We start from the raw sequence: 19,522 nt of genomic DNA on the forward strand, positions 1-19,522 counted from the left end.
ACATGACAACATCGGACTGGCCCCTTGCAACCATGAAGAAGCCAATACTAGAATTCTCCTTCATGTGGCAGATGCAGTACAGTGTGGCTTGGTGCGTGATTTGAAACCTGTACGATGGGAATTTGTTTGTGAGTTTCAGCTTGATTGGTGCGTGATTTGAAACCTGTACGATGGGAATTTGTCAGTGAAAATTGGCTTGGTGGTGGAGCGATCCGAAATCCAGCTTTCCACTCTTGTTTTACTATTGGTACGCAGAGGTGAACGTCGAACACAAACCCTTCATTTTTCTCGGTATTTTTAATTTTTTAAAAAGCGCTCTACTACATGTAATTCTACTAAGTTGTAGAAGGACACGGCCGGTTTTCCCAAAGAGGGTCACATTTTTAAATGACGCTCTATGAATCCACTGATCCGGAACAATCGATTCAGATTATTAATTGATTTGCCAACAGAATCCAAGATTTGCCCAACAGATAAGGTTAATAACTATTATACATCTCACGGACGAGGCTGACGCTCTGACGGATAAACCTAACGTTCCAGCGGATGAAGTTGACGCTCTGACGGTTGCATGTAAACTTCTAACGGACGACTAACGGATATCTAACGCTTCGGTCAATTTAACGGTTTAGCATTAGTGAACGTTTTCCCGTGTAAGGTCACATTAATTTTACTGATTTATTCACAACTTCCAGTTTAAAATGGCAGCCATTTTGAATTTTTAATTATTTTGTGCCATTGTTGAGTTTTGTGGTTTAAAATTACGGCCACAGTTGTTTAAATACTCAAACTAGACACTTCTACCCACTTACATGTAATGCCCATTTTCAAGACAAATATCACTATATCAGATTTTCATCACCACATTTAAAACTACCTTTTCACCAAATTTCGTGCTTTTAACAGGTTAACAGCAAGTGAACAATTCCAGCACATATCGGCCCCACTACAAATGCTCTCTGCGAAAATTCGATAAGCAATTTCGCTATGTCGCAACAAAACTTCGCTATGTCACAGGGAAATTTCGCTGGAAAATTCGTGCGGCCGTTGCAAAAGTTACGCAAATTTGCGCTTTGACTGAAACAATAGGCATTTCGAAAATTCGACGCAGTTCGCATAAAAATTCGTTTTGCCCAAAATTTCATTATATTTCGCCGAAATGCATTTGCATTCGTTTTGCACAGTACTGTAAATGCAAACAACCTTTTTGCAATGGTCCCTTGTCCCGCTCCTGGGGAAGGAAAGGAGTGAGACCCTGAGAATAAGGCTCATCTTCATCACCTTTGATTATTCATTTTCCAAATTCAGTGGCTACATTGTAATAACCACTTTAATTTTAAATATAACCTAGTGTACATGTACAGTAGTCGTCTAGGTTGAGGGAACAAAATGTCTAAAACAATTTCCAATTCAGTTATTTGGTACATTAGTGGGGTCAGCGCAGTAGTGAGAACACTCACCTTCAAGTGATGTTACCAGGAACATTTCCCTAGACTCAAGACTTTGTGTGGGTCGAGTATGTTGGCTCTCTAGTTTGTCCTGAGATTGATGTGCTAAGTTGATAGAGCTCAGCAAAATACAATGTAGATCAATAAAATGAGAAGCTAGAAGACTTGAATAATTATTGGGGTTTTTTTTTCCTATTTGTTACTATAAGTCTTTTTCCTCTCCCAGGATGTTATCTAAGAAGTCCAAGTCGTCAACAAAAGAGGCATGCTCCAATGGTGAGAAAAAGAAGATAGTGAAATCAGATGCTCTTAAACTCAGAGGCATCAAAAGCAAGGCAAGTGATGATTCATCAAGTGATGAATCATCAAGTGATGATAACACGCCCATAAAAGGTAAGCAAGCGAAGGCACAGCCTTCGGAATCTTCAGAATCTTCTGATGAAGAAGAAGAAACAAACACTGCTGTTGCCAAGCAAGGGAAGTCTCCTAAAACAAGCTCTCATTCATCAGCTGATAAGAAGCAACCACTGATAAAAGAAAAGGTCAAAAAAGTGGTCCCTAAGAAAGACACTTGTGATTCTAGCTCAGATTCATCTGATGATGAAACACCAAAACCAAAGGAACCATCCAACATTAAGGTAAAAGGGGCAAGGAAGGATGGAAAAACCAAAGAGGCCTCTTCAGATTCCAGTTCAGATTCCTCTGATAATGAAACAGATGTAAAACCAAAGGTTAAACTACAAAAACCTGAAGGAGGAAAAAATACAGCAAAGGCAAAGGATCTCAAATCTAAACCAGCATCCTCAGATTCAAGTTCTGATTCTTCTGATGAAGATGACAATACAAAGAGCAAGGTACCAGAGCTGAAGAAGAATGTTAAATCAAAGGAAGCATCCCCTGATTCAAGTGATTCAAGTTCAGATGATGAAACACAGAAGGCTGATCCGCCAAAGGCAAAGGCAAATACCCCAGCAGTAAAGAAAAGTGTAAAACCCAAACAACCTCCTTCAGATTCAAGTTCAGATTCCTCTGATGAAGATGAAAAAATGCAAAATGCAAAGCCTGCAAAGCCGAAACCAAGTCAGGCTGAGAAAACGGGGATTGTGAAGTCAAAACCAGCCTCTTCTGATTCAAGCTCTGATTCCTCAGATGACAAAAAGAAACCAGTTAAACCACCAAAGCCCAAAACAAGTGTGGTGCAGACAAAAAAGACTGCAAAATCCAAAGCAGACTTGTCTCATGTAAGTTCAAATAAGGCAGAGAAAAAGAACCATAGTAAGTCAAAACCAGCTGCCTCCTCGTCAAGCTCAGATTCCACTGATGAAGATGATGGAAACACCAATTCTAAAACAACGAAGCACGAAGCAAAGGTTACAACGGTTGAGAAGACTGCAAAATCTGTGGCTGATCCTTCTGAGTCGTCAAGTTCTGATTCCTCTGACGAAGAACCAAAGCCTAAGAAAGTAAAGCAGGCAACTGAAACAACAAAAGGCAGTAAATCAAAACCTGCTGCTTCTTCGGAATCCAATTCAGATAGTTCAGATGAAGAGATTGTCCAACATACAAAGCAACAAGAGAGAGAATCTGAATCATCAGATTCTGACAGTGATGGGGAAGGGAGTTTGTCAAAAGCAGTGGTAGATAAAACGAATGGAACCCCAAAGAAAATGGATTCAAGTGATGAGGAATCAAGCTCTGTGTCATCTGAGGAAAAGAGAAAGCTGAACAACAAACAGAATGCCACCAAAAGGAAGAAGAGTAGTGATTCCAGTTCAGAAGATGACTCTAGTTCAGATGAGGAAATAAAACAAACACCCAAGAAACATAAGAAGGTATGCATGTCATGTCAGCCATTATAATTGCATTGTGGTTGGGAAGTACATTTTGTATACCTGTAATGTTAATAATGCTTATTGAATGCTGTGGGTGCAGGCATTGGTGATCAAAAACAATAAATATTATTATTGGGTGGAGTTTTTGCGCTCAATTGCTTGTTCTAAAACAAGATGGATTGAACAGGGTGAAAAACCAACTAAGTATTTAGACTTCAACGTAGAGAAACGTAGTTATCATTAAAAAAATGATCCAGGAGTTGAAATGTCCAGATGGTAGATCAGTAACCAATGAGAAAGCAATATTAGAGGAAATTGCAAAATTTTATAAGGAGCTTTATACTTTACCTCAAATGTTGAAAATGTGTTACTCAAAAATTTGAAAATTTAGAACAACCCAGATATTATTTGTACAATCATAAATTATTACATGGTGAGCTATTGGTAAATGAATTTCAGCAAATTTCCTTTGATAATTGAGAGTAATGCGAACTTATTAAGTGTATGTAGAAGCTATAATAATTATCACGAGTACCTTGCTTTTCCAATTTTGTGTGTCGATAACCATATATGTATGAACTTAAATTTCTGTCATGTATCTACTTTGTGAAATGTTCTGTACTCTTTTTAGCCAACTTGTGCTTGTTTAATGTGTGCAAATAATTTAAAAATAAATAAATAAATAGTTCTATTTTTCACACAAATTAAGATTGGTTCACACACAAGTCATTGTTTAATTGGTTGTTGGTTGTAATTACCATCCTAAAAGAAAAGCATGGCTTATGGCAACTATCATTAAATGTTATTTTTTAACTTAAACATTGTACATCCCAGCTTTGGACACTGTATTTTAGCTTAAGTTAATGGTTGTCACTTTATTGCTATTGTCTTTTCCTGGAGATGAGAAGTGTATCAGTTTGTTACAATGAAACATAATATCAATGATCTATCCACCTCTGTGGGTCATGTTCTGTCTTCTTTTGAAAACAAGCCCTCCACAATTCTCTGAGAAAACTAGGAGTGACTTACCGTTTTGTTTACCATTTCTTTAAGGAAATTTCATTTAATGGCAGTCAAGAAAAGGGCAAGAAACAGAAAAGGAAAGAGTTTGAAGACAGTGAAGGTCACCAAGAAACCAAAAAAACGAGACAAGACAATGAATTTAATGAAAATAGTAAGGAACATATGTTATTCATGACCATCATATGAAATCCTCGGCTGATAACATAATTTCAATGACAGAATGAAAATTAATTATTAAAATAATTTCGGAAGGGCAAGTCCCTATTCTTGGTTTTCACGTGACATTATCAAAACTAAAAAATAAGGAATTACCAATCACAGCTGAAGACTTGTCTTTTCACAAATTTTCAGTTCAATAGAGTTTTTCATCTTGTGATAAACCAAGGTTGAATTTCCAAGCTTTTGCGTGACACAAGTTAAAATTGCGGTCGAGAATGCTATCACGTAGTTTAAAACAGTGACTTATCCGCTGAGATTTTGCAATCTGAACAGTCCTTTTATCGGAATAAGTACTCATATAGATGTTTATGAGCCCTCAGAAGATGACTACTGGCTTTTTATAGCAAACTCGATGACATATGTTTTAGTTAGCTTCTGTCTGCCATATTTGTGCCCCTGAGAGGGACACAAACATGGCGTCTCCACACAACGCCTTATAAATTTGAGTAAAACATTTCTTCGAATATCTCCTGCACAAAACATCACAAAGACCTGAACCTTTGCGAGACTGTTCGAATATTCATCTTTTTTTATCTCTTTGATTCTTGACTTTATTTGTTGTATGGTTTTGATGATGGTCATTTGGTGTGACAGTGAAAACCCTCAATTCACATCAGATCATTTGAAAAAGAAAGATCAGATGAAAGATCCTTCATCAATATTATTGATTTGAGTATACTGTATACTGATACTATGTTGATAAAGTAATAATAATAATAATAATTCCCTGTTGTTGGTGCAAAAAACAAGTATTATATATTTTGTTTCCTATACCTTTCAGTTCCAGTTTTTGTGGGCAACTTATCACACAGTACAACAGAGCAAACCCTTGGGGACTTTTTTGAAGACAGTGGCTTATCTCCATTGAATGTTAGAATTATCTATAGTTCAGATGGATCATCACGCCAGTAAGAGTAACTAAGTGTTCTGGTTGGGTACAACGTTTTGTTGTCAGTATGTGGAGGTGTTGGTGGAGTGGATCTGTTAGTGTTAGCACAGGTGGCCCAAGCTCGTGCATGTAAAATTTATAAGGAGTTGTAATGGAATCCCAATAACAGACTCGAAAAGATGATTACACACAAACGTTCTCCTTGAAAGAGCCATACGTTATTATCCTGGCCCAAGTTGCTCGAAGCATGGTTTGTGCTAACTAGCGTTAAGTACCATGGAAACCAATTGGTTTTGATACCTTTTAACCAACAGTTAGTACTAACCATGCATCAGGCAACCGGCTCCTGGTGCCTTGCTTGCTTTCTGTGCGGTTATTTGTCTGATGAAATGCAGTTCGAGCGATTTCTCAGCTTCCGCGGTTGTCAGTCGTACCAAAATAAAGGAAAAAGAAAGGCTGGAAAGTAATTTCTAGCTTGCCTCACATCTCGCCGCTAAAATCACTACTTCAGTCACACTCAAACTCTGGTGATCTTTACATGTATGATGACCACATGCAGCTCAGTAAATATCCATAACAACCCACCTCCACTTCAGTGAATAGTTGTTAAATAACTATCAAATTGCTTTATTGGCAGTCCACTATTTTTAGTTTTTACACCAGAAATATGTGTGCTCCCTTTTTTTGCAAAATTAAAAGCAATTTGTAGGAATTACTGTAGTTGATTATCCAAAACTGAAACTTTATCTATCTCTTATTATGGCGACATGCTTGGCATTCAGTCAGCATCCAGCTCTTTTTATTATTTGCATTTCTGGCATGACATCAACCAACTTTACCCTCAGTGACATACTGTAGTTGGCTTTTACACTTGGAACTGCATTATTTTTAATCACTTTGTCTTGGTTTAAATTGTGTGTGGTATAGGTTTGGTTATGTAGATTTTGGAAGTCAAGACGAGGTTAAAAAAGCATTGGAACTTACTGGATCAGAAATTGATGGCTTTGAAGTGAGGATAGATGAAGGCAGGCGTCGTGGTCGAGAGTCAGGCCGAGGACAAAGAGGGGGTGGGCGTGGGCGTGGTATGAGTACCCCTAGCAGCGGCAGGGGCCGTGGTCCGAGTACCCCTAGCAGCACCCTGATCTGCATAGGCTTATCTTATGACACAGACAAGGATTCCTTGAGTGGAGCCTTTCCTGACTGTCTCGATGCAAGAGTTGTAACTGACCGAGACACAGGGAACTCAAGAGGGTGAGTTGAGCTCTCTTAACCAAGGGATGTTCCTTAATTGTTCCCCAAAGTAGCAACTTGTTCCAAGAGTTAAATAGGGCTTTAAAACAACTGTTTTTGGGAACGTAAGATAGTGTGTCACAAGTTCACAATAATGCATGAAAGAATACGGTCTCTGTTGAGTTGTACAGGCGCCCCAAGAACAAAATAACAAAGAGACCACAAGACTAGGAATGTTTTTCTCTCGGATCCCATCGTGTGTAGTTATCTAATCAAGCATCTTCAGGTGTTATTAGTGTTCATCAAGCCAGTTTAATCCAGGATCAAGTTAATTAACAATGCCCTGCCTCCCGATACACGTGTAATAAGAAATAAGTACCAATTTTCTTGTCTTAGGGGTATAGAATATTGTTTTAGCTGTGTTTTACTGCATGGCACATGCACCACTATAAGAGTCTTTTTTGGCCAATCAAATGAAGGTTACAGTGGTTGTTATTATCATTAATACAGTTAACTCTCTCGTAAGCGGTCGCTTACAGGAAAAATCAACAAAATAAGCGTAATAGTGGACTGTTTAATTAATTACATGAAGATGCTACCTTATCAGCTAAAATTAGGCAAATATCAACTAGTTTATTTCCTTTTGTCACATGAAGCAAGTTTCGAGCAAAGTATAGTGGAGTGTACATGTCAATGTGTCCTGTGCCAATTAAAATCACCTGAAATTTAAACCAAATGAAGCCTAGGAAAACAGCATCAAACATGGGTTGAATAATAAGCACTTAATGACTGGCCCCAAGGGAAACAGTGAGTTTTGTTTCCCCGAGACGGTCGAGGGGAAACAAAACTCACTGTTTCCCGAGGGGCCAGTCATTAAGTGTTTTGTTATACCTTCCAACTCAAAATAGAACAATACACAGATAAAAATTATTTGCTTGACGTCGGCTGGCGTACAGATTTGCCGCCGTTTCAAAGGTGCACGACCTGATCACGTGTGAGTCGAAAGTTCAAGTTGTTGTTGCCCTAGGGCGTCATGAAATTTTGACCAATGACACGTGACACGTTCTTCTCCAATTAGAAAACGTATTTGAGTTGGGAGGTATAACAATTGTGCTTGATCTCTAGATACCGTATTTGCATTGACTGCCTGTCCAGGAAAACTAAACTTGACACTTCTGCATAATGATTTACTAACAATCATACCTGGTTATGTTGGGTGGTCGCTGGCAGGAAACAGAAAACAAAAGCATGTGTCAAATTTCTGGCGTAAAAGTGGTTGCAGTCCCTTGAGAAATTTGATTGATAATCGCCTGTGAAAGAGCTCTTGAAACAAGATTTTAAAGTGCTACTGTGATCATAAAATCACTTCCTTTTTTTCTTCAGATTGCGTAACACTCGACTTGCAAGATTTTGAGCTTTTATTTTTATCCAAAGGCTGTTTACTTTGAGTGTAAGTTCAGGATTTCACGGGTCGCCATTACTCACGTTCCAAACTGACAGATTCGACCTCAGAGGGTCTTGGGAAAAGTGACATCATTGACTCACTTGCTTAAAATTTAGGCGTGTAAACGGAACTCAATATATATGGAAAAGACGAGTTTAAAACTCTGAAAGTTCGTAACGCCCGTGCTGCATATTCATTCACCTACATACACATGCATTGTATTCTTAAACTATTGAGTCTGACATCATTTTCTCCTCGATCCTGCTCTCTCAATATTTTAAAATTACTAATGGCGGACCATCAAATAGGAAAATTCCAGTTAAAATAAACAGGTGTCTTTAATCAGTCAAGGCTTAAAACTTGGGTCAGTTAGTATTTAGTTAACATAGTTTTTAAATCCAAAGGGAAATAGAAAGTGATTTTTTGGTCATATAGTAACACTTTAACTGAGAAAAAAAACATTGTTTACAAAGTTGTTGCTCATAGGAAATAGTCCCGTACGAGACGTGGTCGCTATGAGAGAGAGTTAACTGTATTTGTGTAACTTATTAATGGCTCGCGGCTATAACACATTTACTGATGGAATGTATGCACACGTAACCGTCGTAGCTCACTTTCGTAAGGAGTTTCAAACTGTAGAACTGTAGAAGGTGCCTGCGTGTTCCTTCACTGGCGACTTATCACCCCACGTACATGTTAATGCCACGAATTGACAGCAACCTAGCATGAAATTCAAGGGGCAAAGCTAAGTTTTACTCTAAAACATCCAATTCTCTCTTTCGATGGGCGCATACAACTTGTGACACTTCATTGGTGAAGTTACAACTGTAGCTACTGTTATTGGAGTTAAAGTTATTGGAACAAAGACGGCCCTTCATTTCCTACATTTTAATCACAGTTAACAAATAACTCTGACCATGGCATTTTAGTTAAAGTGCCCCTGTGATCAAAAAATCAATTGTTATTTTTCTTTGGATTTCAAACTATGTTAACTAAGCTAAGCGACCCAAGTTGTAAGCCTTGATTTCAAAAAGACACCTGATTATTTTAACTGGAATTGGCTCTTTGCATGATATTGTCACATGGTACAAAATCCGCCATGCAGCTGGATGGCAAAAGAATGCAACAGCCTCCAACACAAAGCCATTTTAACCAGCCAAGCGGGACTTTTCTTTGTTTTGGATGTCCCAGTGCGTCGCTTGCCATCCAGTAGGGCAGATGTTATACCATGTGACAATTTCATGCAAAGGGCCCATTTTCCTATTTAATGGTGCGCAATTACGAACTTTAAGTTCCTGTGAGAGCTGGATCGAGTAGAAAATGACGTCAAAGGCTCACTAGTTTAAGAACGAAATGCGTGTGTACGCCGCAGAATTAAAATGCAGCACACACTTTCAATATCTGAAGGAAAAAAGAAAGTGAATTTTTTTATCACAGGGGCGCTTATAGGCTCGATTTCCGTCGCTCACTCGAGTTCGGGTATCCTCTCCGAGAAGAGACGGCTGGACGCGTGACGATAGATTGTGTCTGTGACGTAAATTCGTATATAATTTATGCGAAGTTAATAGTTGCGCGGAGGTACCATTAGACATCCCAAAACATTGATTTTAACAAAACAGAAATTACATAACAATGCGTAAACCGTCTGTGCTAAGTTTCCAGATGATACGAGCTTGAATTTATGGTTAAATGATCAATGTGAGTTTGAATTCAACCGGCGAATCATCAACAAAATCTTCGGGCCGCTTCAGCTCTAAGTCGACCTCATCGGCCCCCTCGTTTTACCGCCAATAAACTCAGAAGTAATTCCAATCTATCTTGAGGAATTTTACTTGCTCTTACATTAGCTACGTCTGAAAAAAAATTGCAATAGCAATGGATTTGAAAGCCGTATTTTGACATCGGCGCCAACTGGAAAATTAATTGAAGTTTCCGAACTCAGGTGGTATAAAACGATACAATCCCCATTTTCCAGCTTCTCGAACACTTCCTGTTGTCGAAATCGTGGATGTTTCCTAATTTGAAAGCATTGTAAAGCTCGAACAGGCCGGGTCAGAGAGCACCGTCGCAACCAAAAAATGTAATTTATGCCGGACCGATTTGTGCAGGCGAGTTCCTGATTTGCGGAGATTAACAATGGCTCACCTCACGCATCCAGCCGTGATTTCGGGAGTGAGCGCTGGCTCATTTCCCGAAACAGCGACTGGTAATCGAGCCTAGGGCACTTAAAGCACAAAGCAGTAGGATAAAATAGCTTCTTCGGTTCGTGAAAAAAAAACACCTAAACACCCAGGCCCTAGTCTTTCGTAGGGTGGATAGCGCTATACACTGAATAAATCACTATCTACTGGATAACTCAATTGGTTTTGCTAGTGTTTATCCGCTGGATAGTGATTTATTCCGTTGTTCAAAAGGTGGATAACGCTATCCACCGGATGAATCACTATCCAGCAGATAAACACTAGCAAAACCAATTGAGTTATCCAGTGGATAATGATTTATCCAGTGGATAGCGCTATCCACCTTTTGAACAACCGGGAACAGATAAGTCAATGTCCACTGGATAGCGCAATTGGTTTCTCTGTGACTTTCCCGGCGGATAGCGTAGTCCATGGTTTGAACATCTGGGCTCAGGAACTTTCGCAAATAGGGTTGATTTAAAAGGCACCACTTTTGAGTAATTAATTTTTTTTATCTACTTTGTAAAAGCTTTAAATAAGGTGACATGAGGTTTTGTTTAGAATGCAACCATTCAACCTCGGTATTGTTATCAGGGACTTCTAAAATATAATTAGAATCAAATATAACCCCCAAGCCTGTGCTGCAATCTTAATGGTGTCTTTTTTTTTTTAGTTTTGGATATGTTGAGTTTTCCAGTGTTGATGCTGCCCAATCCGCTATGTCTTCTATGCAAGGGACAAACCTGGATGGTCGTTCCATACGACTGGACTTCGCTTTACCGCGGGGATCAACTCCCCACCGTGGAGGTAGCCAAGGTGGGTGGAGGGGAGGTAGAGGTAGTGGAAGCGGAGGCGGAAGAGATTTCAGAGGCCGTGGCAGAGGAGGAGGAAGAGGTTAGTGAGTTTGGTATTTCCTAGAACCTGCGCGCGATTTGCGAATTTCATCAGTTCAATTCCGTGTAATTTCGTACTTGTTGCCGTAAGCTTCAGTATAGTACCTGTTTTTCTACTTGCGTGTACATTGGCTTGAGTACTTTAATTTAAATTAGCATTTTAATGAGGTTTCTTTTGTTTACACAAAAGCTGAAAAATTGTATTTACAAAATCCACACGTTTACGTCGGCTTAATCATCCTTGTCATAAGTTCAGGTTTACCGTCAGTGCAACCATGTTGACAATCAAACATAGTTTGATGCTATTTTGGTCGGAATGCCTTCTGTCGGGTTTATATTCAGCTGAGCCGTCTATTCATTTCAACGTTGAACGTTAAAGTTATAGATGTTTGTCGTAATAAGTCGTCATGCCAGACCATTAAAATCTAGACATAATTCTTACCTTTAACCGACACACGCTGACAAATATCTCCCTTCTGACTCTCTACCCAATTTGCCCTAAAATGTGAGAGCCTGCTTGCCAAGCTAGCCACGCTATTGCGTGCAATAATTCAACCTCTAACCCAGGCTCTCTCTCTCTTCTCCTCACTTGTCGTCGAGAGAGAGACCCTGGTTGAACCTGGTCACGTGACCAGCCAAAATCTGGGTGGTAAGAAAATCGGTCAGCAGGGAAGGCTGGCAAAGTCCCGAGACTTTCATCATGACAAATTTACTGAGTGAGGGAAGTAAGATAAAAGAAAACGTCACTGCCATTGAACAAAGTAATTATGGCTACGCCAAAAAAGTTTCTTCATGGTGGTTTTTCTTCACTATCAAGCAGCTGTAGTCTGTGTAGCGTTATTTGCGATAAAGATCATGCAACAATTAAAAAATTCTTGCTCTTCTCACCGTTGCCGAGGAGATACGGCAAGTCGCTCCCTCGAGGAGATATTCACACTTGGTGTGCAGGCCATGTGTTCGAAGGCTTACAAATATAAAGAGTTTCCAGGAAATGATAAGAATTAGTCAAGTCGAATTTGGAAAAAAAAAGGGAAACGTTTGAAAGATGCATTGAAGTGTCACCATCCGCCCCACGGGCCATCGAAAGTTCTAACAGCGAAGATACGACATCAAGCCGGCGAGAGTTGGACTTTTCATCGTCTTCATCAAATCCTGACCCTTACTAGTATCGTAAGTTTCATTTTCAGGTTTACCGTCCTTACATTGAATATGAGAATTCGAAATGCCGAGTAAATTTCGTGTTTACGGTATCGTGACATTTGGAAAATTAACTAACAATTGAGCATACTGGTGCCGCGAACAACATCGAACAAGGAACGTGGAAATTTGTAATTTTGTAATAAATTAAATTGGGCTGATGCAATGTGGCACTTCTACCTTCTTTTTATGTTGCTTAATGAAAACAGTGTGATCATGAAGCTGCTCTTCGTCAGTATGTATTGCAAATAAAAATATAGCTCAGTTTATTATGGAGAGAATATAGTGTTGTGGTGTGTCCCCATTTAAGGAGAAATCTCTTCTGGCATTAGCCAGAGTAAAATCTCTAAGAGTTGCTGATAGTGGTAAAACGATCAAATGAAACCTGTTTTGGTGCTGTCACTGGGACAATTCAAAATGTACATAAAACAAAGTTACGTTTTCTTAAAACAGCCATACACTGAATGACTATTCCGAGCAACATTTATAGTATTCTAACCTTTGATATTTGGTGGGCCTCATACACAAAGAAACCTAATTTCTTAAAGACATAAGCATCAAAATGAAGACAGATAATAAAGCAGTTTCGTCTTCATCAACATTCATAGGGGTTTGAGGGATATCAAACAATCTGTTAAAATTAACTTCGCTGTTCAGACAACACTAATATGTTAAATTAAGCGTGCAATTATATCAGAGGCTGATAAATGTTATATAAGACGTCTTCTCACCACCCAAGGAGGCAATGTGCTTCATCCACAATGACTATTTTTACCCCGACACAGTCGTTGCACGAACGAAATGGTTCGGGTGGCAAAAGACAATTTCGTTGCCTGCTTCGATAATCCTTTGATGCACACCATCCCACGATGGTTTAATTACTGTATAACATGAATCGTCCACCAGTTCCTTAATTCCTAAATCAGCAGTTTCCACACCATTAGCCCGAAGATTTACGATCTGGTCTCGCATGAGCGCATTTAGAAGTGACACGACTATACCAAACGAGAGAGAATTAGTCTCTCTCTTTCAACAAACGAGGAAGAACTTGATATACCAGAGATTTCCCATAACCTGTCGGCAAGATCGCCACTAAATCTTTCTTTAGGAACAAACACTCCAGGTAAATAGCCTGTTTCACGTTTAAAACGTTGTTGTGATAGCCAGAGGAACAAAACGCGGTTTGAAGGCATTTAAAATAATAGTGGCTATTGGTACGGCACCCGTACACCGATCTATATTTGTTATTGATAGGGGAGTCTTCTTTGAATGATTACTACAGATTCAATAACGTTCGGAAAGTCTTACCTCGTCTTTATTTTTTTATACACAGTTCAGCTATCAAACAACGGCATTGATGATTGTTTACCGGTGATTTCACGAAATATCTCCTTCGTTCGATGTCACTGGCCACCTGACCTGCCTTGTATTTTTCGCATTTAAGTCTAAGCACCCATTTCAAATAGCGCTGATAAACAGTATTTAAGTCTAAGCACCCATTTTACAACGGTTAGCTTTCAATAACTGCTTGGCTATGTCGTTCATAATCATTCTAAGAAGACTCTCGTATGGATAGCAAAGATAGGTCGGTGTACGGATCTCGTACGAATAGCAACTAAAATAACCTTGGCCAATTTTTCAGCATGCATGTCCCGTCCGTTCCCTGGACAGCATCTGCTTACAAAACTGCTTCGACAACCCACCCTCCATGCGATATTGCTGCTATCGCGTGGTCACGTGACCAGGTTCAACCAGGGTCTCTCTCTCGACGACAAGGGAGGAGAAGAGAGAGAGAGAGAGTATCATCTAGAGTTAACTCTAGATGATAACTCTAGATGATATCATCTAGAGTTATCATCATCGTCAGTCAGTCACTGAACTCACTTGCAGTGTTCGACACTAACGCTTGCCCGATTCCCCGGGCCAAGCAAAATATATCCGTGGGCAAGTAAAAGGTCGTAAAACAACTCTAAGACTTTTCCGATCGGGCAATCAGAATTTTTAGTCGACTAATATTTTGCGGAACGATTTGATTTGCATCGAAGAAAGTGACTTGTAATATGACGTAGTCGCCGCAAACACAATAAAAAAAATAAACAACGTTACATCTCTCTGCCGTTATTTATTTTTGTTTTAAAAATATATTGGTACAAACCTCAAAACACATTGGAAGGAGGAACTTGTTCGTAGCCGCTATTTTTGCCTGCGCGAAAAGAATGTTTGTTACTATGGAACCCACTTTTCGTACGGCCAAATACGCTACGATACTTTGATATCGAGCAACCGCACGAGTAAATTCTACCTTTTGTTACGCAATTTCAACCAGCTTTGAGAGGCTTAAAGAACATATTTGACAAATGGCATTTAATGAAAACCAACCAAATCTCAGACAGATATTCAGGCAACCTCCCTTGATCTCTTATAGAAAAGGAAAATTGCTTAAAGATATGCTTGTCAAAACAAGACTGCGAAGGCTGCTATTCTTGGGTTTTCACTCACGTGATCAACAGCCATTTTTTTCAACGAAAACAAAAGAAGACGTTACTATAATAATAGCTTTCAATTCCCGGAGGATTGGATCGGAACACCAACGTGGCCGCCATTTCATTGTTTGGGGACAGCAACATGGCGGCCGTGACGTCATGTGAAATCCAAGAATAACATTATTGCTAAAACATTATTGACATAGAGCATGAGTCGCATGGGTCTGTCGATCACATTTTGCACAAAATTGACATTTTTACCAGCCTCCTTTGAGTTTTAATGGATAGCAGGTCTTTAGAATGTGGGAAACCGAAAAAAAACCACGGGCAACTAAAAAACAAAACTGGTTGCCCAAAGGGCAAATTAGTAAGAAAATAAGTGTCCATCACAGTCAACACTGGTCACACCGTGAGGCGTTGTCATCAAGGCCGTTATCGCATGGGAGGCTTGGCACATAAAAGCCTAAATTAGTAAACCTGAAAACTATTTGCAAATAAAGGACCCTTACTGCACTTTTTTCCCGGCAAATGGGTGATCTTTGAAAAAGACTCTTAACATCTTCAGGTCATCCCTGATGAAGACATTAAACAGGAGCGTCATAACTTTGGGTCTTTGAATTGGAGCTTTTTAAGCTCCATCCCTAATTATCGAAATAGAGTAGCATCTGATCGTCATCATATCCGTTGACAGACAGTATTCCAATGTCACGATTGTCGAATAAACTGCATGTTGAATTTGATTTGTTTGGGTGTAACATTTTCGATTATCGTTCTAAATCAGCGGCAAAAATCTCTAAGAAAGGCACTTAAATTAAATTTACACTTAACACTTAAATTTTTAATCTACCTTGATTAATCGTTTATCCAAGCGATAAAAAATCTGTCTAAACAGTCGGCAATATTTTCGTGGTTGCAAACATGGGGCCAGAGATTTTTATTGGAAGAAGCGAATTTGGTTTAATTAAAAAGGGGAACCCAACAAGCCTTAGTTTGTGTTACTCTTCCTTATGCAGGCTGGTCTTTCATGTACCGGATCCGAAATAATTAATGTCCATAGAACAACAGAACAAAGCGAACATAACAATACCTAATTAGCAAGACCTAATCGGAATAACAATGGTTCTTTTGTCCTCCGCCATTTTAGTCCGGTATAATCGTGAATGGTTTGAACCCAGGTGTCATATCATAATTAAGTAAAGTACGATGGTCCGGGTGAGTTTAACCTTGAGAAGGACTGTTGAGATGACATTGACTGACGTTTCGACAACCTTAGAGGAAGTCAAGTGATTTGTGTGATGTCAGTAGATACTATAAGAACTCCGGTCGTTGGTGTCATTGCTCAACTTATTCTTGGTTTTCACATGACGTCACGGCCACCATGTTGGAGCCCCTAATCAAAGAAACGGCGGCCATGTTGGAGCCCCGACCAAATCCTCCGGGAATTTAATTCTATTATTATGCAAATGTTTTCTTTTGTTTTCATTGAAAAACATGGCTGTTGATCACGTGAGTGAAAACCAACAATTCGTGATGTTATAGGTCGACTGTGAGTTGAGCCTAGATGTAATTGGCTGTGAAGACTTATAAACAGTGATTGGTGCGTTTCGATCCGTCTATAGTCGTTTGTGGGGTGCAGGAAGTTGTAAGCATCGGTTTATTGGTGTCTGTGCTAAGTTAGTAAACCAGCCTTCAGTACGATCCGTTGGTAGTTGTTAGTGCTGTAGGTTACACATGCAGCAGAGTCCCACACTAACAGACTCCTTGACTAATCATCTTACAACTCTACTTTACACAAGGCTACAACAATACGGACCTTAAAGAGACGCTACTGGTTTGTAACTTACACGACAGCTTAGCAGACGAACATTTAACAATTATCCTGCAAAATCACGCGGAATAACGCCTTATACTTAGCCGATGAGGCCGTAGGCCGAATTGGCTAAAATCAGGCGAAGTTCAGCAAGATTGAGCGGCTAAATTGTTTTATTATTCAACACATTGATGACAAAGCACAATTTTTACGTTTATTGGAAAAAAACGTTGGAAAAACCTTTCCTTTTTCTCCGCGACACACAAAATTACGCATATCGCAGGATATACGTTACGCAGGACCATATTTGGAAATTGTCACAATGTGTTGAATAATAATTAACAATTATTCCTTGAACGCGCGTTGGATGTCAGATGGTAAATAGCCAACGAGGCGCGTAGCGCCGAGTAGGCTATAACCAGTTTCATTTCCAATAAGCGCGATTGGAATAATTGTTTTATTTAAAAATTCGTTAAACTCCAAAAGTTTCGAAGTACGAAATAGAAGTTTTTTGCATGGCAGGAACAATAGATTCTTTTTTCTATGGGAACAAATGTTCTTTGTAATGCAAAACATTTTCATTGTTCCTGCCATGCAACATGGCTGCCGTGCAAAACCTCTGTACGAGTGAAAAAGCGAGGAAATCCGAGCGAAATCGAAAAAAATTGTTGAAGATGCGATGTCGTGTAATACCTGGTGGTCAGACAGACGTAGACTTATCATAAACACATTTCTTACCATTTCACGTACTTCTAAACGTCAACATTAATCCAAACTTTTCACAGAACCCTTTTTTTTTTTTTGCTTTATTCAGAGATAAATTTGTTCACATTGTGTTTCGAAGAACTCTATTTCGAGAACATTGATACCACGTTTTCTTTGTTACATTGTTATTACATGACTAGGACAATATGTGGATAAAACAAGTTATTATATTTGCATTCTGTTGTTGATTACCTATTATGTTTACACTCTTTCCTTCCCTTGCTATCACTAGCTTTCTTCATTTTTCATTTTTCATATTGAGGCATTACTTTCACTCATTGCGCAACAAAATGTCCAGGAATAAATTTTTATTATAAACATCAGTCATCATCTTTGTTATTGTTACCTTTATTTTTATAACTCACTTCGCTTGCTATAAGTAACTTCTAGTTTCTTAAAGTATTTTCGTGCCAAATTTCGTTAAATTCTAACGAGTGGTTCTCGAGAAATAGGCGTATTTCCGAGAAAGGTATTCTGCATTCAATCGCAATTAAAAATTTTAACTTACTCCGCATGCCCTGCATGAAAAATCTAACATACATTTCTTGTAAAAGACTAAAACTATCAAAACACTGTTGAATTATGAGGAAAAACGGTACAGATAGCGGGAGCATCGAGCAAATAAAATGGTTGCTAAATTGAAACCATATCGTGTTAGCAAGACCGCGCACGAAAACTGTGATTGGCCACCTTAATTAGTCCGGTTTGTGAAAGTGTACCCCTAATGCAAGATAAATTTGAGTTCAACAATTCCTCGTGAAAAGTTTCTTTCAAGTGCAGATACATTCCGTCGGAAAACATACATTCATGAGAAAAATGCGCTTATTTTTCTACATAACACACGAGAAAGTTGAACCGTTCATAGCTGCTCGCCTTGCCTGCCATTTTCACTGTTAATATTTTTGGTTGTCTTTAGGTCGTGGTAGCGGAAGAGGAGGGACACCTGGCAGAGGGGGGGCAAGGACAGGAAGCATTCAAGAGTACAAGGGAACTAAAATCTCATTTGATGACTGACCAAGAAACTGATAGCAGGACATTTTTAACCCTTCGGTGGTATTTGTATACATAATATCAAAAAGAAATGCCATTTGTGGCGTTATTGTACCTTTTAAGACTCCATTTCCATAATATATGATGCTGTTGACACGTAAAATTCGGCTGAACGCACAAGAGAAATAGGAAAGAGATTTCAAATGTGTTTAAAACTTGTCAAATAGTGGCTTTCCAAGCTATGTTACCTGTCGGTATCGTTGCGTTAGCGTGGAAATACTGTCATATTCTTCTCTAAAGCGATCTCCCAGAAAGTTCGGCCTTAACCACTTATTTTTCAATCTTGTTAAATACATGTGCCTCTACCAGTATCCTTAAAATCCGAATTTGATCGCTTACTATGAGCCAGTTTGACTCGTACCTCGATATGCCTGTATTTACAAAACATTTTTTTTTCTCTTGAAAGAAAGTTCATGTGTGATAAATGCAGCACCAATAAGACGGCTTTCTTGCCAGGATGGGACTTTTACAGGGTTTTTGGTGTGTACACAAAATGTACTCGCGTTTTAGAAGATAGAAAATCCAATGACGGGCAATTCGTGGTAAAACCTAGGGAGCCTTTTGCTTTTTACAGTGATATGAATGCTTTTAGTTGTCGAAGATTGTCATCTGTGTGCGCGAACGTATTGTCAGCTGTCAATGCTTGTAATGTTGTACCCTTCTCACAAATTGTTTTTAGTCTTTTTAAGGCTATCAGAGGATTGATGTAGGAGGGTTTGTAGTTGCTGGAAAATATAGGACAGTCGTTATGTGATTTGCAGTCTTGTATTGATTTCCTATGCGGAAAGGTCTTGCAACTGAAGCATTTGAAAGATGCTTAAATGGGACCACGACGTTCATGGCCGTGCAATTGCGCTGAATAATTCCTTCACGCAACATCTCCTTTCCTTTGACTCGATATGTATTTTAATTCCACACAGGACTGACTTGAAAGGGTATGGTTATCAGATACAAACTGAGAAAATGGGGATTAGATTTTGTTCTTTTTCTTCGAGGTACCATGAATCTGATCTCGAGCTTGATGTGCTTTACAAAGAGCACAATATCTCGAGTGCGATT

The 19,522-nt window shown here is 39.1% G+C and overlaps 1 protein-coding gene across 1 annotated transcript in view; it reads left to right on the forward strand.

The window, feature by feature from the left end:
* The window catches only part of LOC138052016 (uncharacterized), a 29,058-nt gene extending 9,841 nt beyond the window's left edge, over nt 1–19,217 (forward strand). The window contains exons 4-9 of the mRNA XM_068898367.1: nt 1,675–3,280; nt 4,334–4,454; nt 5,304–5,430; nt 6,339–6,662; nt 10,939–11,159; nt 18,330–19,217. Of these exons, the coding sequence (XP_068754468.1) occupies nt 1,675–3,280; nt 4,334–4,454; nt 5,304–5,430; nt 6,339–6,662; nt 10,939–11,159; nt 18,330–18,427 (2,497 nt within the window). The 3' untranslated portion in view covers nt 18,428–19,217. The remainder of the gene's footprint in view (nt 1–1,674; nt 3,281–4,333; nt 4,455–5,303; nt 5,431–6,338; nt 6,663–10,938; nt 11,160–18,329) is intronic.
* Nucleotides 19,218–19,522: the final 305 nt, after the last annotated feature.

The sequence above is a fragment of the Montipora capricornis genome, chromosome 6, assembly GCF_036669925.1.
Source record: "Montipora capricornis isolate CH-2021 chromosome 6, ASM3666992v2, whole genome shotgun sequence".
Lineage (NCBI taxonomy): Eukaryota > Metazoa > Cnidaria > Anthozoa > Scleractinia > Acroporidae > Montipora > Montipora capricornis.